This window comes from Medicago sativa, chromosome 6 (assembly GCF_051527215.1).
Source record: "Medicago sativa cultivar Bolivia chromosome 6, Bolivia_mono, whole genome shotgun sequence".
NCBI classification, from domain to species: domain Eukaryota; kingdom Viridiplantae; phylum Streptophyta; class Magnoliopsida; order Fabales; family Fabaceae; genus Medicago; species Medicago sativa.
Genome location: NC_140754.1, coordinates 38,901,760 through 38,922,489, shown reverse-complemented (window position 1 = coordinate 38,922,489; position 20,730 = coordinate 38,901,760). Strand labels below are relative to the sequence as shown.

The window sequence follows — 20,730 nt, the reverse complement described above, 5'->3', positions numbered from 1 at the left end:
TTGTGTACAAATATTGCTATGTAGACAATTGTGTACAAATATTGCTATGTATCACTATGACAAAAAAAAATGAAACTAAATAACAGGGAGAAGAAAGTTTACTTGGACAGAGAGAGTTGTCATAATAGCCACTCATGACTAGGGATGGCAAATATCCAATGGCTTGCTTAATCATAAACATGTCCAATACTTGTTTCATATCTTTTAATTGAAGATACAAAAATTATGTTACTAATAAGTTAACCAAGCATAAGATGATAGGGTTTAATTCGATCCACATTACATATTGTACCATAGGTAGAAATTCCTCTACACATCCTTCCTTGTGCTCACAAGTCATATAGTACCTATTTGGAAAGTCTCCAAGACTCTTCTCCTACAATCAAAACTCTAGTATAATGATTGCTAGACACCTCAAAAGTGCTTACCTTGCTGAAGATTACAACCCGGTGAGGAGCAAAATTGAGGTGTTTACGAGGTGTTTATGCCGTTCGGATTCTATAATCCAAACTGCATAGAACGCATGTGAAGCTCATAGGGTGGGAAAAGAAGCAGTCCTAAATTATAGTAGCACATCCGTTTGCAAATTATAAACCACACAAATTATCATTAAGCAAACAAACTCTTAACACATATCACACATAATAAGAGTTTATTAGGAGAGAATTCCTTAAAACAAAATTAAAATCCTAGGTTGCATTGTCATCAAAAATATCCTAGGTTGCTAAAGTTACAGATTCCCATGCTTTCTCAAAAGCAGGCTAGGCTATTCAGCATCCTTTTTCTTCTTAGGCATTCTGTATCCACCAACAACACAAGCATGGTCCCTCTCAAATGGTTCAAGAGTGACTTGCTCAAATGGCTTAAATTGATCTGCCTTCAACTTGTTCACCTCACTGCTGAACACTGCCTCGGCAGGGACTGTCGAATCAATGCAATTGGCCTACCATACAAAATAAATTGATTAAACTTAATTTTAGATTATTTCTCAGCTTGGACATCCATTTACTATCCAATGAAAACTAAAATGAAAACTCTAACTGTTTCCAATACAAAACAAACTTAAAAAACAAGGGGGTTAATTTACAGGAATGAATAAGAGAAACCATCAATTTTACTTGGTGGTTACATCTACATTAAACATGAGAGAAAAAGAGAAGTAAAATTATAAAGAAAAGAGGATATTTAGTTTGTGGTTGACATGTAACAATTCAGAAAAATTGAGAGAATCCATTCCCGGAAATATATAACCTAAATAAAACTTTGCCTTATTGTGATAAAAGTCATAAATTTAACAAACCTTGATAGATATATAAAAATGGCCAAGTCTATAATGCACAAGTGAAACAAGTCTTGCATTATGCACAAGCTTGTTTTTACCATTGGATCAATAAGTCTCGCCATTTGATCAAATGAGATGTGATTAGATTAGACGTATTGATCTAATGGTGAAAAACAAATTTATGCATGGTACAATACTATTTTGTGCATGTTAGATAATGCCTAAAAAAATGCCCTCCAACTTTGCCATAATAAGAAGCATTTGGGCTAATTGTCATCAAATTAGTATAAACAAAATTGATATATAGACTATGTGGAGTTTTCAAAAGTAACAGAAGAAAAATCAATATGAAAAGCAAACATCGAAAAGACAAATAAAAAAGACTGCTGCAAAAAAAAAAATGAAATCTCAAACAAAATCCAAAGTGCTTAATAAGCAAGTCACTATTGAACCAGCACTGTTGTTTAGCATAATAGAACAATATAAAAAAGAAAAACAAACAAAACTTTTGATGTGCATCAGTATCTCGGGTCTACATCATCCAAGAAGTCTTGAAGGGGAATCCGAGTAACTCATCACATGCACAGATATACATATATATGTTGTAACCAAAACACTTGATACATGGAAATGAAAATTAAAAAACAAAATCATACTTAAATTCCTAAAAACTGAAAGGAAAAAATCAGAACACTAGGGAAAACTAAACAGGACCCAATATACAGATAACGAAACAATGTGATAAAAGTCATATCAAATTAAATTTGGCTTCTAAACAAACCTTGATGGATATAACAAAATGACCTCCGGCTTTAAGATAATATGAAGCATTCAGCCCTAATATTCTTGCCTGCAGCACTCATCAAATTAGAACAAATAAAACTGATACTTACACAACATGGAGTCTCATCCAACTCATATTTTGGTGACAGTGTATTATAAAAATATATATATATATATATATATATATATATATATATATATATATCTTCAAATGAGATTCTTCCATAGAAAACAATCAATCAGATGTAAATAATGAAAAATCTGAAAGGAAAACCAAACTTCAAAATGTCAAATAAAAATGGTAGCACTGAAAAAGAAAAAACATAACAAGATTGCATAAAAAAAGAGAAGCAAATTTTTTTATGTGCATCAGCATCTCGGGTCTACGTCATTCAAGAAGTCTTGAAGGGGAATCCGAGTAACTCATCATATGCACTGATATTGTAGTAACAGAAACCTTTTATACTTTGAAATGAATGATGGAAAACAAAAAAAAAAAGGGATTTAAAATACAAGTTTAGAGAAACTAAGCAAAACATGAAAAATGAAATCTAACTGTAAGCTTTAAAATCAGTGTATATATGTTAAAACTGTTGATCCATGCAAAAACAAGTAGATAAGAAGACAGTTATATACTTGGCTAGAAGCAGCAGATAAATATTAGTGATATAACATATATAACGTTCAGGCCAAAATATTCTGGTACCATCATTTAAGATAAATCAGTGAAAAAATTGACCACACCTGATCAGGCTGAGCAACATCAGAAAATATGACATCTACCATGCCAACTAACATTCTATACTTGGCTGGATGTCTAGCATCCTCAATAATGGGAATGACATTAGTACGTTTCTTAGCCATGTTAACCAAGTCACGTCCACTTCGGTGGGAGAATTCTACTGCATACACAACTCCAGTCTACATACACAGAATATGATATTCCAATCAGACTTAGACAACAGGTAATAAGTAAAATATATATATATATATATATATACAAATTTGAATGAACCCTTACTGGACCAACAATATCAGACACGTGAGAGACAGTTGTCCCTGAAGCAGCTCCTAGGTACAGGACTTTAGCACCAGGTTTCTTTATAAAATAGAAAACATATATGTCAATATAATGCTTCTGAAAGACAATGTCGAGTATGAGATTATGCTAAGCAAAACGAAGTCGCTTACAATCCATATGTTGTCAACACCACCAAGGACAGCAGCTGCCAACTTAGAGCGGAAAGGGTTCCAAATTCTATACTCAACTTTTGTACCATCCTCACTCTGCACAATGTAAAAATCATACACATTGTAATGACACAATAAACTAACGGAAGTGCTACACAGTAAATAGCCAAAGTTTGTACACGTCCAAAAACAGACTTACAGACTTTTTTTGACGGAAAAAACAATCAAACTTAAATTTCTAATAGAGCACACAATTATTTGCATGGTTTGAAAAGGCATTGTTGTTGTAAAATCAAGTAAAAGAGTGAACATTATTCTATAGTATAGTACAAGTAAAAGAGTGCACATTATTGTATAGTGCAGTATGTAGAATATAAATGATTAACATAATGTACAGTGTATAAATGATTAAAATAAATAAGGATCGAGTATAATAAAGTATATACTTAAACAATTGCATAATTTAAACATGCATATGTATTTTTAACTTAATCTATTACCATTCAGTTAAAATTTAAAAAGTACAAAAATAAATTACCTGAACAGAAACTCTCTTTTCATTGTAAACAGCTTCACCAGGAACAAGATTCTTAGTAACAAGAGCATCTTCTTTACCCTTAGCAATGAAAATACCTTCATGTCTATGGGGCTCAACAACAACCTTGCTTCCTCCTTTCATTCCACCTCTTCCGCCACCACGACCACCACCCCTTCCTCCTCCACGGGCTCCTCTGCCTCCTCCAAAACCTCTACCTCCACCACGAGGCTTAAAATCTCCTCCTCTTCCTCCACCAAAACCTCTACCTCCACCACCACCTCTTCCTCCTCTGTCACCTCCTCTTCCTCCGAAACCACCACGACCTGCACATATTCAAAAACTCCATTATCAACACAAATCAAGCTAGATCACAACATGCTTCTACAAATAAAATCAACATTCTTCAAACACTACACAGTTCATAAAAGCCCAGCAAAAATTGGATTCGGATGAGTACAGTCAAACTGCATGCATAATAGCATATATAGATATATAGATTTTAAGCTAGGCTTTTATCGGACAGTTAAGATGTGACTGACTATCTGCAGTGTCGTCACTTCCGACTGCACACAAACCGGATCCCTACAAATTATTGCTTTGAGCCCACTAACTATAAACCCATTTGCTTTAAACAAATGAAAGTAACAAAAACAAAACATTTTTCAAACACTACACAGTTCATAAAAAATTAAATTAAATAAAAAGCATTCCTTCAAGCCTATTACTATAAACCCATTTGATTTCAATAAATGAAACCCAACAAAAACATCATCAATGAATCCAAAATCCAAAAAATTTAATCAATTAACTAATATTTCAACAAATCCATATTAATTATGACAAAATAAACAAAAGGGTACTCTTTAATTAAAAAAATAAAAAAAAATAAGAAATTTATAGATTGAAACAGAAAATATTAGTAGTGTTTTCTCAAACACAAAACAAGCTAGATCCTCAAACGTTACACAGTTCATTAAAAAAAAAAATTACAAACGATAATCATTCCTTCAAGCCTATTACTCTAAACCCATTTCAACAAATAAAGCTAAAAAAAATATGAAATAATATCATCAATGAGTTCAAAATCCAAACTTTCTATTCAATCAACTAATAATTAACCAAACCCATATCAAATATGATAAATTAAACACGAGGGTACTCTTTTATTCAAAATTACTGAAAAATTTAGAAAATTAAATTGAAACAGAAAAAGGATAGTAGAGTTTTTTGATACCTCGAGGAGGAGCCATGTTCAAGAGATTGCAAAGAGATTGGTGTTAGCGGCGAGAAAGGTTTACAACAGTGAACCGTGAGAAGAATAGGGTTTAAGCAGAAGGAAATGAATTTATAGCTGAAATTAGGGTTTGTGATTTTTTTATTTTTTTCTATGCCTCGGGAGTGAAAAGAGAGACACGGGAAACGGGTTGACCCGAAAATCCAAAATGAGAAGCCCAATATATTTTTCTTGTACTACGAATGCGATATAATTCTCCTATCAAATAACACTCACTCCCAACTGAATGGATGAAAGTACCCTGCGTGGCTTAAGTCACGCTCGGTATTTTTAGCGTGAGTTAACTCATACTGTGTGGGTTAACTCACGCAGGTTGTAAACTTTAACTGATGTTGCGGGTTGTACTTTTTGGTACAAAACCCATCAGTCCCGGTCTTAGGAAGTTTATGGTAGAACCCGACTCAGCCAAGGATCTCAAGAGGGGACCTTCTTGGAAGGATCCCTAGAAGAAACATCCTCATAATTCCAGGGATCGTCTCAAGTCTCCTTTGGGCAGCCCTGGTCAAAAGGATGGCGGGTCTAAGAGAGGCGCCCCTCACAAGGATGGGAGCGATAAGGTTGATGACAGGGGGTGTTCCAAGAAGCCTCCTACTGAAGAGAAGGAGGTTGCCTAACTGGTAATTTGAATGTTGTTGGGAGTGATACTAGTTCCGTCCTTCAAGTCGTCACCTTGGCGCCTGCTTCCCAAGCAAGTTCGGAGCCTGTATTTCTGCTCTTAAATCTTTACACGGCTACTTCATCTCTTTCGAAGTCTAGAAAAGATTTTATGGAGGCCATAACGTCGTGGTATAAGAGTTATTTTGCCTGCATGGATCTTGTTGAACGGAGGAAGTTGATTGCTGATGGTGCCATTAGCGCCTATAAGATTTCCGCCCAGTGCACTATGATGGCTGGTTACGATTTTATCCCAAGTGCTACCCCTAATCGTCCGGCTGATAATGTGTCTCGCGCACTGGAAGAAGTAGAGAGGAAGCTCTAGGAGCTTAATGCTGCTCATCAGGAGTCTGTGAAGAAACTGAAGGGAAATGCAGAGAATAGCCTTGGTGACACTAACCAAAAGCTCGCTGAATCCGACAGGAAGCTTGAGGAGGCCGGTAAGCAACTCGAGGAAGCCACTGCTAAGGTTGTGGAGGTCGAGAAGAAGGCCAAGTAGGCTTTGACTAGCCAATAGAAACTTTGGGCGTACCTTTCTTCTTCTGAAAGGAAAGTGACAAATCTGAGTGTTGATCGTGCCCGTCTGACCAAAAGCCTTTATGAGGGTGCTTTGAAATTTTCTAATTTAGAGGCGGATGTTTCTGCTTCGAAAGCTCAGTTTAAGGAAGTCGTTATGCCTATTTATATATTATTCATGTATCCCAATATATGTTACAATGAATATTCTCACCCCCTTTGTTGTTGTTGTTGTGTATTATGGTGTCTGTACTCTTCGGGTACAGACACTCAGGACGAGGAGCTTTAGTTTGCGGGACGTTTAGAAGGTGGCGACGGAGATATACTTCCGTAGCTATTATCTAATTATTTATGTAGTAGAATAATCACGCTCTCTGATCTGTAACAATAGGGTTGGGGTCAAACATTGAATGTTTAATTTTAGGAATCTTAAGTATTTGAAATCATTATGATATTTTCCACAATGACAATTGTGAATCAGACTCCTTCATTTTATGAAATATTTTTGAAGTATTTTCCGCATTATGAAATATAACGTATTATTTATTATTCTAATGAATGATTGATGAGTATGTGTAACATCTTTTTTGTTTAAATTTATTCCCATTATTTATTAAATCAATGTTGGAAATTAGGGTGTTACATTTTTCGTGCGCCTTCTTCTCTCCCTCTTCGCGTCACGCATTTTATTTCATGTCACGTTCAGTAGATTTCATCTAGCGTCTTTATCCGTTTCTCCTTCGCGTTTTGCATTTTATTTCATGTTGCTGCAGTGGCACCCGAGTTTTTGGTTCCGCACGTTTGCCTTATCTTGATGCCCAGGTGAACATGACCGGCCAAGGTTTAGCCCCCTTTACAAGGCTTTTAAGGGGCGAGACACTCTTCCCGAAGGGTAGCTAGCCCCTGGTGGGTCTGCCACGGTTGTTTAGGCTATCGTTCCGCTTAAAAGCAGAAGTTCTACCAACCTTTGTGTGCACCATTGCACTTCTGGAATTAGGTCATGTCAATCACATACACAACAAATGTATGTTTTTGGGAAGCAAGCCCATTTCATTAACGTGTGAAGATATTTATACAGTGGTTTTATTCAAATGTTTTTTTCTATTGAAAATTAATGATTTGAATTTTCAGGAGTTTATTTTATACTTTTTGCCTACTTCGTTATTGTCCGTACAACCCTTTTCACAGAGCGTTGTCTTGTGTTTTGTCATTCTTTCCGAGTGAAGCGGGTCCGAATTCTTAGAGGGCTTCATAGCTCCTATTAGCGCCATTCAAATCTAGGAATGTAACAACCTCGCCATTCTCGTCGTTGTATCTTTAGGTGGAGTATAGATGGGGGACCCGGGAACCTCTTGGAATGGAACTTTAATGGTTCGATTTCTGGTTCCATCCCCAAAATTGACGCCCAAATTGATGTATCCTCATGACCGTGTGTTTGTTACATTAGGGCCAGATGCTTTCGTCTCGTAACTAGTACCTTAGATCCTCTTTCTTTAGACATAGCTTATCGAAGGCACCTTGATATAAGATGTTTACGGGGTTACCTTCGTCTATTAAGCACCCTTCTACCTTGATCTTTTCGGTGAGGATGGATGAGAGGCAATAGTGGCGAAAAGTGCTCTGGTACGGTGTCGATGAGTTTTCGCGGTGGAACGAAAGGTGCATGCAGGCATGTTAGCACTTCAACACTCAAGTCAGTTATGGAACTGAGAAAGAGTGTGTACAAAGTGTTGTGAAAAGTTAATCGTACCTTGAGGGTGAAGCAATGCCACCCTTATATAGGCGCGCGTTGAGAATATCCGCCTCCGGATTTTGCAGCGTGTGATTAGGAACGGTTAGAGGACACATGTAAGGTGATCCTTGCAGGGGGAGTGCTTGTATGCGATGCGGTGCCTTTGAAGTTGGTGTGTTCCTTCATGCGCAAGGCCTTAAGGCGGTGTAAGTTTAGGCCACGTGACATCGTGGATTGGTCTTCTGACCGGTCCTGAACAGTAAACGCATAAAATACATTAGGGATAAATTTAACTAAATAAAATACTAAAGTAATTAACTATATCAAAAGGATAATTTAAAGTTACATAATCAAACAATTACAGGGAAGTTCCTCTTTCATGACCTAACCTAGATAGAGTTACCTCCTCATTATTCCTAAACAATTAACTATTGAATATGAATAAGAAAGCATGAGTAAAGGATCACGGGTTGATGATTCCTTGGCTCACGATTGGCTTCAGTCGCTCCTAATCTGTTGAAATTGCATTTCGGCCTTCGCCTTCTCGTCAAAAGATGTTTTTCCACTAATCTAGGTGCTTGTCTTATATAGGTGTGTGTTTCCCTAAAAACTAGGGAAGGTTAGCACGCGACGCGAGTATATAACTAACAACATGAGTTAAACAAAATGCAATACCTCATCTTTTGTGCATATCTCGCGATGCGAAGCTCATAATTCACAATGCAAGATATGCAATGGTTGAATCATGCAAATTCCATTATGACTCTGTGATTTGCAGCTCGTAGCACATGTCACAAGTTAGGCTGAGGTTGAATTCACCTATCTTCTTCACTCCTTACTTCATTTCTTCTCACCATAACGTCTGTAATAACTATGCCCTAAGAATCACTAAGGATATACTTGTAAAAAGCATAGTACGGTGACAGAGCTGTTTGGTTTCGGTTGATTTCCATGGCTTCAAGGTTATTTCCCTGCTTTTGATCTTTCAAGACGTTTTATTGAATCTTAATATTATAAAAGGGATACAGTTCTGCTAACAAACCCTAAAAAAAACCTTTGGAAAACCCTAAGATTTTTTACTAAAATACCCTTAACAACCTCAATTAACAATCATGTGGCCACGACACAATTGACCATTTCTTTTAAGAGAGAATCACGTGAAAGATCTTCTTCAATACTCTTTGGGTACAAGTTTGACAAACCCTTTTTGGAGTCTGGCTCTCCTGTGAATTTCATAAGTAACAAAACTAAGCCTCTGTCTTAAAGTGGTTTTTCGCCATGCTTTTTTATTGCCCCAACCGCAAGACCAAACAATCATTGCATCTCTCTCTCAACACATTTCCTCTATTGAATCGGGGGAGAAGAGAAACGACACCGGCACTGCACCAGATGATCAAGGTTGTCAAAATCAGGATTTTACTTTAGGCGAAGGGGAATAGCGAATTCGCAAAACGTAAAATCGCAATTAGAATCAAATGATTTTACGTAAGGACTATTATAAAATCGATATAGGATAGTAAAATCGTAAATCGTAAAATCACAATCAAAATCGAGGATTCTACCAAAACAAAAATAATTCTAAATATATGTTATAAATTGAATATAGTCATAAATGACTCAAAGTTCAAAGTCCACAAAATACATATACATAAATGACTTACAAGATGATGGCTTGAAGGAAAGAGGCAATCTAGTTAGGTTTAGTTCATTCTGAACTAGATGAACCGTGATGAGGAATTGTGGTGTGATGTGAAAGAATGAAAAAACTTGGTCTTCATAGTATTTATAGAACCGGATCATGAGCACAGTTTGTATCGACCCAATTTTAGGATTTTATTTATTTAATTTTATTATTTATTATTTAATTGTTTGGTGTGTTTTAATTGTTGGGTTAATTGGGTTTTAGAGATATTGAGGGTATCTTAGTACTTATGGGTATGGAGAGTTATTTAATCTATGCTATATATAAAAAAAATAACCTCTTTCAGCTTTTTTGGGTTGGTTTTTTCTCTTTTCAAAAATGTCCTCAATTTTAAATACAAATAATACATGTAACAAATAATACATGTCTTCAATTTTTTCCATTATCATTTAAAAAGTGTAACAACTAGATATATCTATATTTACTTTTTCATTATCTCAATTATACCCTTAAACATAAAAAATTCTATAATAGTGATTGTTGTTGGTGTCATTAAAAAGATAAGAATTTAGATTATATTTTTTTTGTTATATTGTTGGTTTCATTGAAATAAATAATCATGTTTAGTTCGATTAGTTATAATTTGAAAGCAATAAACATCTATATTTTTACTTTTAATCAAAATTATAATTTCATAAAAAAACACCGTTCATAATTTTCAAACGTTAGCGCAATAAAAAGAGCGGAAAGACAGACCCGTGAGTGCTTGTCTTTTCGCTAGTGAAAATAGTAGTAACTTAAGTAATTAACAAAATAGTGATGTATGAGTGAGGGTTTTAATGAAGTAATTGTGTAGTAACATTTTATGAGTGGTAGAAAGTTACTAAGCTCATTATTGAGTGTGACTAGGCCCAAGAGTATATAAGATAATAGTCTTAGAGAAAATTAGGTCAAGAGCTCATTTGTTCATTTTAAAGAAAAGAGGCAAAGAGAGAGAAATAGAGAGAAAGAGGAAGAAAGAATTTCAAGAGAATGAGAGATCTATCTTAGGAGAAAGTTCAAGAGGGAGAATAGATTGAAGATTAAAGTTAGCTTTTGAAAGGTTGAGGTAAGATGAAAGTTTATATTCACCATTTAGAGATTATGAGTGATAGAGTGATTACGGGTCATGTTTGATTATGTAATTTTCATGAAATTGGTGTTATGTTAAGTTGATTTTCGTGCTAATTGGTTATGTTAATTATTGGTATGTTGGACTTTGTGAAATTAATTTGTTTATGTGCTTAAATTCATATTTGATGATATAGAATAAGTTGTTCTCAAGATTTTGACTTAAATGTTTGAACATCAAGATGTTGTTGTTGAATGTTGTTGAATTCATGATGTATACTCTTGATAAATGATTGGGTATGTCTAGGTGTTGTTTGTATGCAATTTAAGTGATGAATTCAAGATTTAAAAGCGATTATGAGATGTTTTTGAGTTTTGGAAAATTGAGTGAAGAATTCATGAATTTAAAAGTGGAATCCATGTTTTGATGTGTTTTAAATGTTCCTTTTTATTGTATTAACTATGGATGATGTTTATACTACAATTTTGTGACAAATGAGATCAAAAATGAAATTTTGGGGAAGTTTTGGGAGGGTTTCCCGAGAGGAAACCCATTTTTCTGGGTTCCTTGTAGTAGAGAGCTCATTGGGTGAGGTGCGTTCTGTAACAGCCCAAGTGGGACCCACACCATCCGTGCAAGTCTACCCCACCCGGTCTGGCCATCCGCCACTGTTACTCACCGACTTAATCACTAGCCCCCTCACCCTACTAGTGTTTTTGCCTCCCGTGGGAATCGAACCTAGTACCTGGGGATAAGTACTACTTCAATGCATTCCACACATAAAAATAATGTCTTGACTTTTTTTTCATTTTTTTTCCCTCAACATTTGTGCTTGCTGTGTACTATGTATCTATAATTTGTCCATGCTGTGCACTATGTATTTATAATAGGTATAGTTTTCAAGTGAACATTTACTTATCAATTGAGTATTACATAATAGCACACTCAAAATCATTGATCGATTTCCAAGGTAACAATGTTATATTTCTATAAGCTATGAAATAAATTTATCTTATTTTTACGAAATAGTACAATCATTGAATTTTTTATTTCAAAATTTTGCAGAAATGAACTATGAAAGTCTCATGACCTTGGTTAGCACTTGGAAACATGTACCTATCTCTTCTGCAATGACATATTTTGAGCATACTTGAAGTGTCAAAGTCTTCTTTTCTACTGATCAGTATATCGTGTTCTCATGGTTGGTTTTTGTAGATATTTTTTTAATATGTGAGCACATTGTATATCTTTTTTTGATAAGCAAGCGGAAAGGACAGGTGTAACAGCCCGATTTTCGTTAGATTTATTTTAATTGTTTTAATATGTTTTTTTTTACCAAAACAAAGTTAACTATTATCATTAATCAACCAATGTTCAATACAAGAAGGATAAGAATTAAAAATACGGTGACTAGCCCAAGAACAGGCCATCCTAGCTAAAGTATGAGCAACCATGTTCTCTTGTCTCCTAACAAACTTCACCTCGAAGTTGGAATGTAAAGATAACTGATAAACAATACTAGAAACAATAGCATATAATTCTGAATCACCATGGCCCGGAGACGACAGAGCTTGCACAAGACTAGCGGAGTCAGACTCGAAGACAACCCGGTCCCATCTGTTCATATCAGAAAGTGAATAGCATCGAGTAATGCTACTGCCTCCCCCTCCAAAACTGTCATATTTGCCCGTTGCCATTTCGTTTGCACCCGAATAAATTGCCCCCGGGAGTCTTTAACACAACACGCAAAAGATGTAAGATGGTTACGATCATGAAACGCGGCATCCACATTGCACTTCAACCATGTCTCGCTCGGTTTCTCCCAAACTGAGTTGCTCCCTTGCACTCTATTCTGGCTGTGTTGCACAATTGGTAGCGAGGAATGTTTATGAACATCTTGCCATTGCTTCCATGCATCTAGTGCTGTCCTTCCAATGCTTGTTGAAGTATGATGAGCGTCATTCCAAATGATATCATTACGTGCAGCCCAAATTTGCCAAAGAAGTAATGCCACCCGACCAGCAATGTCTCGGCTTTCTAAACAACAAATGTCAAAAACAAAATTTGCCAAACTGCTCTCAGTTCCAACTCTCGTTTGCATCACAGTCGAAAGTCCTGCCAAATACCAACTTTCACTCGCCACCGTACAACCTACAAAAGCATGCCAATCATCCTCAACAGCTGAATATGTGTTTATATATGCTCATGTGTGATTAATTGCCTCTGTGTGTATTTTGGTTGAAATTATTAGAATATGGTGTTAGAAGGGTATTTTAGTCATTTTGGACTTAGGGGTATTTTGGTCATTTTGGGAGTAGGGGTAATTTAGTAATTTTGATGAGGATTATTTTTAGTGCTTAGTGAGAGTCGTTGTTATTTTACTAAGTATTAGGGAGTTGTAGTGAATTGTTTTATAACTGGTAAGTGACCGTTATTCTTACATTTTACCGTTAAATGGGTAGAAACATTTTGAATTAGATTAGTAAATGGGTTAGGCCCATTAAGGCATTGTGAGTTGAGCCCAATTATGTAGAGCATATATAAACTCTAGTCTTTAGAGAAAATAGGGTTCCATAATCATTTTACACATTTTGAGAAGAGATAGAGAGAGAAAGAGCAAGAGAAGATAAGGGTTTGAAGAGGAAAGCTAGAGAGAGCTAGAGGAAGGTAGAGATTCAAGAATTAGAGCTAAAGTGAAGCCTTAACTTGAGTTTGAGAAGGATTAAGGTAAGGGGGTTAGATTCAACCATAATTAATAGTTGTAGCTTATTCCCTAATCTTTTGCTTATGTGCTTAATTAAATAAGTGGTTGATTTGAATTTGGTTGTAGAAATTCGTGCTTAATTGTGATGATATTATTATGTACATGAATTGAATGATAATTGTGTTGTTGTTGTTGAATTTGTGTGTCAAAATGGGTATATATGAATATGATATGTTTTTGGTGTGAAATTGATGAAGAATGAAGTTGTGGTTGTTAAATTGTGGATGATTTCATGATTAGATGTTGTTGTTGTTGTTGTTGTTAGATGTGTTGTTGATGAATTGATGCATTGGGTATCATGAATTGGTGAATTATGATGAGATTGTTGTTGTTGTTGAAAGTTGCAGAAGTTTTGGTGAATTGGTCAATTTTGATGAATTGAAGTTTTAATCTCAAGTTGTATGTATGTTTAAGTGTCTAGTAGTGTATATGACCTGTAAACATCTTTTGGAACAAGTATGGGCATTTTGAAGATCAAAATTGGGGATTTTGGGTGAAAAAGGGTTGGAACCCGTAACAGTTTTTTTTTGACAGACTGATGTAGGACGCTTAAGCGTGCAGACCACGCTTAAACGAGCGTGCTCCAAGCGAGCCAGTCCAGAAGTTACTGGAACTTGGACGCTTAAGCGAGCAGACGTCGCATAAGCGTGCTAAGCCCAGTTCATCAAATTTTGATTTTCGTTTCTTGCACTTGGGGACCAATCCGGGCTTTCTAAAATGTTTCTTTTGACTTGTTTAACCTCTGTTTATACACTTAAACCTACTAAAACACCATTTGAATCGAATTGGACTTGATTTTGTGAATTGAACTTAACTTTTGAAAAATGGTCCAAGAACGTCGATTTTTCCGAAACTCGTTTTTCTCTCGGAGTTGGAGTAGGGTTAAGGTTGTATACTGATTATATGCTTTCTAAAAATGGTTGTGATTGGTTTCATCAAGTCTTAACTTGTTTTGCTTTGAAAATGGGATTTTCTTGAAAAGTGATAAAGAGAGAGAGACGAACTTTGTGATTCTCATGATTTCGTCGTATTTAGTCGGTGAAACGTATATGTATACTCTATTGCACTTATATGTGGCCTAGAGGTATACTTAGTTGAGGCATTGGATCTTATTTACTTGGTTTTGGTTCAATTGCTTCAATTATTTTAAAATTGTGGAATGATAGACGTACCTTGTTGAAAATGGTTTTAAAAAGCCGATTACCTTATAAATCTTTTATGGATAGTTTTATATGATTAAATGAGGAAATATGAATGGTTGTTAGGTGTTGAAAATGATGTGTATCATGAGGTGTTGTATTTTCCACTTTACTTGGTTTATGAGAAAGTGTATTGAATTATTGGACTAAGTTGTGTAGTTGTTGTGGATTAATGTTTATGTGGCAACCGATGTTGGTGTTTATTGATATCATGGTGAAGACTCTTATTTGCATTGTGATTTGTTGAATTTATGGACATGAGTACTTGATAATGCAATTGTTGTTGAATTAGTCAATGTAATTGGAGGTGTACTTTTACATTGTCGTTGGTAGTTGTTTATGTTGTAAGTTGCATTATTGGGCCGTCGTTGTATGTCCATGCATCATAATCATATTGAGTCATATGAGAAATGTAAAATGAGGTGTACTTTTACATAGTTGGTTGTAAGGGGATGTGTACTCTTACTTAAGATGTTCTGTTGGCATCTAATGGTTGTTGATATGGTACCACATGCATATATGTGTTTAGTAGGTGCATTGCATATTGGCATGATGTCGTACTTGTGACACGTGAATGATGATTGTTGGTGATAAATGTGGTTGATGATTACATGTTTGATATAATTGGAATGGTTGCATGTGTATATGAAAGTTAAATGCTCTTGTGAAATATCTGAGACTTGATTTGATTTATTTACGTCAAATTGTCTATATTAATTATGATTGATGTGAAGCTAACCTCCAGTGATTTTGACCGCCTACCTGTCTGTATGGATGGGTAGACGTTGTGCAGGAGTAGTTCGCTTTTGGTGAGTGCTTGGTTAGTAGGAGCTAATCTCCGTTATCGTTTTGGAGTCGTAGGTTGAGGCTCTGATTAGGTTGTCGGTGTCTTTATGCTTTTGTTGGATTTATTTTATTTTTGAGATTTGACCCACTTGTCGGGATTTGGAGAATTTATATGATGATGTGTATTGATCATGGCATATATTTTTTTGGAGATGTATGAATTGTATCCGCTGCGACTGTTGAGATATTGTTATACATGCATGTTGTTTTTGGATTTTGTTGAGACGTAGCGTCTATTTCTTGAATATATGCTTTATTCGCGTGTTTTATCGCTTTAATAGAAATAGGGCATTACAACAGGCATCAGGTGTAACACCCTCCTTTTATTTAATTATATTTATTAAGTTAGAATCTATTTATGTGAATTATTTATATATATGAGGTGTTAGTATTTTATTATGTGGCATTATTCTATTTATTTATTAGAATATGAGAATTATTAGTGTAAGTAGAATTGGAGGTTAGAATAGAAAGAAGAATAAGTTATTGGGCCTAAATAGATTTAGGAAGAGTGATTGGTATTATAAATATGGAAGCTTAGGTTAGAAAGAGTTTTTACGTTAAAACCGCTTTTTGGAGAAAGAGGAGAAAAGGGAGAAAAGTCAAGAGAAGAGGAGAACAGAGAGAGAGAGTTGTGATTTCTTCATACTAAGGTAAGGGTGAGACTATCTTTCACTAATACTAAGCCTGTGAATCATTATATTGCATCTAACAAGAGTTAGGATGAATTTGTAAGATTTTAAGAAATTAGGGTTTGAGCGGTTTTGATGATTAGATGATGGAAATTGGATGAATTGATGTGAAAATAGTGTACAAACCTTAGATGATCCATAGGGTGATTATTAGAAGTTGTTTTGATGTTAGAACCATGAGAATATATGAAAAGTTGAGATTTTTAGAATTCTGCCCGAGCTGACATTCATCGCTCGCAATGGCGAGTAGCTGAGCTCGCCTCGCGAGTGATGAACTTCATCGCTCGCCTCGCGAGCAACTCAACTCGCAATGGCGAGTAACCCAGTGCGAAATCATGATTTTGTAATTGATGTTTTAGGTGAAGTTTTACATGGTTTTGAGTGCCTTAATAGTTATAAGAATGATTAGGCAAGTTTTGGGGTCAGGATTGGACGTAGGGAAGTTAAAAACGGGACTTTTTGGTGAAAAATGTCAAGAACCCGAGAGCACCCAGAAGTTTGCTTGCCTCGCGAGCAGACCAACTCGCAATGGCGAGTAACCCTGAAACATGAACTCGCAATGGCGAGTGGATGAGCTCGCCTCGCGAGCACCTAAAAATCAGACAACCTTGTTGAGTTTTTGCGATCCTTTTTGCACGTGTAGTTATGAGTTGATCCTAGAGTTAAGAGGGAAAGTTGTTTAGAATGATTAAAGCTGTCCAGAATCTGATTTAGATGACTAAGATTTATTTATGAAGTGATATTGTTATTTATACACTATATGTGTTATTTATGATGCTCATGTTGATGCAAATCCTTTCTTTAATGATAATATGATATTCAAGCACTGTTATATGCTGCATTTGTTGTTGTTTGTTGCTGTTGAACCTTGATTAGTGTTATAAGTAAAGTGACGTTGTTATAAATACATTAAGTGAATACTTGTGATGTTTTAAGTTAATGTGATTCATTCATCGATGATAATATGTTGTGAACTGTTCATATGCTGTCTATGTTGCTGTTGAATCTTAGTGAAGTCGTATAAGTCGGTCTAAGTTGTAAAGATTTGAGAAGTTTTCCATAATAATGAAATTATAAGAGATGTTCATGAAGTTGTCTAAATACTCATTCAAAGTTGGGGGCTTGATGCCCTGGAATGCTTAGTCATTCACACGATTGGTGAGGGCTTGATGCCCTGGAATGCTTTTGCTTACTTTTGTTGGGGGCTTGATGCCCTGAAGAGCCTATTTACGCTCATATATGTTGGGGGCTTGATGCCCTGTATTGGTACCAAATGCATTTGCATCATCAAGATGTTTAAGATGATTTAAGATGTTATGATGTCAAGTTGTCGAGTTGTCAAGATGTTAAGATATCAAGTTGTCAAGTTATTAAGATGCTAAGATGATTTGAGATGTTAAGAGTTGCATAGTCGAGTTGAGTCGTATTGTCGAGTCAAGTGATGTTTGATTATGAAGTTTGATTGTGATTTGATGATTATGATTTAATGATGATGCTTGATTATGATTTAATGATGATGTTTGTTTATGATGCTTAAGATGATGAATGATTATGATGTTATGTGATTTATGATAAGATATTATGTGAATTATGATATAATGATATGTGATGTTTTATGAATAGATTTATGATGATACATGATGACGTTGTGTTTGTATTTATGATGTTATAAGATGATGTTTATGAATTACGTTGACATATGAAGTTGATTATGAATCTGATTATTAAGTTGTTTTCGATAATGCTTATGATTAATATGTGGATGATATATGATGTTGCTATAAATATAGTTTGATGAAAGGTAATGATGGTTGTAATTAATATTGATGCTAGGAGATGATTGTTTGTGACTATATTTTTGATGACACGTGATGATGTTTTTATGATTAATATTTGATGTTATTTGATGACGTTTATGAAAGTATTAATTGAAGGTGTTTATGATTATGATGACATGTGAATATGATTATGATTGTTTATGATTGTGATGACATATATTGCTAATATGAATTGATGACTAACTATGTATTTGAATATAATTGTTAAATCATATGGAGCTTAAGTTGTTAAATGTAACTAATGAGTTACCTGCTTAATATTATTGTTTGAGAAATCTCACCCCTTTGCTTGGAAATGTTGCCCTTCGTATGGGTAACTTGCAGGTAATAAAGATTAGAAGCGGTCGTGAGTGGACTCCTCACATTGTGTCTAGGTGCTCTGATACGTAATGGGATGAGACTTTGACTTTACTTCTATTCCTTACGTATTATTTATGGATTTTTATGAATAAATGTTGAACAAGACTTATGAGATTTTATGATGAGGCCTGCGTGCCAAAGACTTCCATTATGTTGAACTAAATTCCGCTGCGAGGTTTTGAAATATTTATGTTAAATGATTTTGAAGAATAAATTGTTATTTATTCAGTTTATGAATTTTTAAGAAGTGTAGCATTCCGTTTAAAGTTGTTAAACTCTGATTTATATTTAAAAAAAATTTATGTTGGGAAAACGGGGTGTTACATCAGGAGGCATCATCGACATCCCAACTAGGATGGCACCCCGAGATACCACCCTCCTATGCCGCCAATCTCAAGAAATTTTATTAAAAAAAGGGAAAAAAATAATTACAAAAGGAGGGGGGGGGGGGGGGGGGGGGACTATGCCAAAACCCTCCAGAGAAACTGAAAAAGAAACAGAAAAATAAACAGTAGAATCAAAGAAACAGCCCAAAAATAGGTTAAGGAAACCTATAATTAGGTAACCCACATCTGTCCCTAAAAAAATCAACCATCAGCTCATCTGGAAGTGTGCCAAGCCAAATCTCAACGACTATGGAATGTCCCAAAGCAGCTAACTTGTCAGCGCAACAGTTTCCTTCATGGAAGATATGCGAAGATATAACCTGAATACCAAGGTTGCGGGCATTGTGCCATCTGTTACGCAACATAAGAAAATAAGAAAATAAGACATTGACATTTTCCTACACCTTTGTTCATGGTCTTATTTCAAATGTTAAACTTCTTCTTTCATTCATAAAGTTTTCTCACTACCATATATTAAAGTTACATGTATTCAACCTTTGTATATTATTATGTTGTTTGATATAATTAATATGATGAATTTGTTTAGCCATTGAAATTTTTCATTATATTTGCAGCTATGTTTTGTTGTGACATGAGATAAAAAGATTTTTAAAGATTGAATATGGTAGAACAGACACTGTGTTCTTATGCACAACAAAAGTGTTTATGGAAATAAGCTGTTTTTAGCAAGATGAGAAATAACAGAAAAAGTTATACAACTGAAAGAGAGAAAATAATGGAGAGAATTTAGATGAAATTGTGAATCTTATTCATATTAAAATGTTTCACAATACAAAGCCATATATAGGCACCTTGACACTTGCCTGTGGAACAAGTTACCTCACTAACTAACAAATTTTGAAACAATACTTAACTAACTTTTTGGTTACAAAACAATTATTGATTAATATTCTAATACTCCCCCTTAATCATAACTCCTGCACATCAAAAACACCTAGTTTCTTCCTCAAAAATTCAAATCAGTCAAGTTTCACTGCTTTTGTAAATCCATCTGCGAGTTGCAATTCTGTGGGGGCAATAGTGCAGCTCAATCATTCCATTAGTCACCTGCTCTCTAATGAAATGGAATCTGGTCTCAATGTGTTTGCTTCTGCCATGTGAGATTGGATTGTTGGCAAGACTTATAGCTGATTTGTTGTCAATCTTCAGTGTTAGAGGCTTCATCACTTCACACTTAAGTTCCTTCATCACTGAATCCAACCATAGTGCTTGAAAAGTAACAAATGTTCCTGCAATGTATTCATCTTCACATGATGAGAGTGCAGTGACTGGTTGCTTCTTGGTGCACCAGGAGATTGCAGCATCATTGAATTAGAACACATAACCTGAAGTGCTTCTCCTATCAGTTAGGTCTCCACACCAATCACTATCTGAATAACTTATGAGCTCATTCACTTCACTTTGAGCTCCATAAGGAAATAAAAGACCAAAATTCATGGTACCCTTAGTGTATCTAAGGATTCTCTTTGCAACTATCAAATGAGATTTCCTTAGATCATGCATAAATTTGCTGATTACACTGACTGAGTAGCAAATGTCTTGCCTACTATTGCATAGGTACCTCAATGATCTAACAATTTGTCAAAACATAGTTGGATCCACTCTTTCGTCATTACTGCACTCATCTAGCGTTGAGTTAGTTTATGATGGATTTTGTAACACCCCGTTTTCCCAACAAGAAAATTTCTTATTTAAAATCAGAGTTCAACAACTTTAAACGGAATGCTACACTTCTTAAAAATTCTTAAACTGAATAAATAACAATTTATTCTTCAAAATCATTTAACATAAGTAATTCAAAACTTCGCAGCGGAAATTAGTTCAACATAATAAAAGTCTTTGGCACGCAAGCCTCATCATGAAATCTCATAAAGTCTTGTT

The 20,730-nt window shown here is 35.1% G+C and overlaps 2 protein-coding genes and 2 non-coding genes across 4 annotated transcripts; all 4 read right to left on the bottom strand.

Annotated features, from left to right (window-relative positions):
• Positions 1–582: 582 nt before the first annotated feature.
• Positions 583–5,114, bottom strand: LOC146915031 (rRNA 2'-O-methyltransferase fibrillarin 1-like). Its single transcript, XM_085717594.1, has 7 exons — positions 5,029–5,114; positions 3,795–4,117; positions 3,257–3,352; positions 3,087–3,164; positions 2,810–2,986; positions 2,064–2,132; positions 583–943 (listed from the first exon to the last, which is right to left on the bottom strand). Exons 1-7 carry the CDS (start codon positions 5,042–5,044, stop codon positions 767–769), a joined length of 936 nt encoding a protein of 311 aa, XP_085573720.1. The 5' UTR covers positions 5,045–5,114; the 3' UTR covers positions 583–766.
• On the bottom strand, positions 1,797–1,867 carry LOC146915033 (small nucleolar RNA snoR60). The gene has a single exon (XR_015016919.1). It is a non-coding gene; the product is annotated as a small nucleolar RNA snoR60 (small nucleolar RNA).
• LOC146915032 (small nucleolar RNA snoR60) lies at positions 2,431–2,501 on the bottom strand. Its single transcript, XR_015016920.1, has one exon. It is a non-coding gene; the product is annotated as a small nucleolar RNA snoR60 (small nucleolar RNA).
• Positions 5,115–12,364: 7,250 nt separating the features above from the next.
• Positions 12,365–19,630, bottom strand: LOC146915030 (uncharacterized). Its single transcript, XM_085721209.1, has 3 exons — positions 19,623–19,630; positions 19,013–19,179; positions 12,365–12,894 (listed from the first exon to the last, which is right to left on the bottom strand). Exons 1-3 carry the CDS (start codon positions 19,628–19,630, stop codon positions 12,365–12,367), a joined length of 705 nt encoding a protein of 234 aa, XP_085577335.1.
• Between the last annotated feature and the right edge of the window lie 1,100 nt (positions 19,631–20,730).

Excerpts from the sequence above, each read along its gene's own strand:
- LOC146915031 (XM_085717594.1), bottom strand. Across the intron at positions 2,987-3,086 it reads TGTCTGATATTGTTGGTCCA|ACTGGAGTTGTGTATGCAGT; the intron begins GTAAGGGTTCAT and ends CTGTGTATGTAG. Across the intron at positions 2,133-2,809 it reads ATGTTGCTCAGCCTGATCAG|GCAAGAATATTAGGGCTGAA; the intron begins GTGTGGTCAATT and ends TGAGTGCTGCAG.
- LOC146915030 (XM_085721209.1), bottom strand. Across the intron at positions 12,895-19,012 it reads TGATTTTTTTAGGGACAGAT|GTTGTACGGTGGCGAGTGAA; the intron begins GTGGGTTACCTA and ends ATGCTTTTGTAG.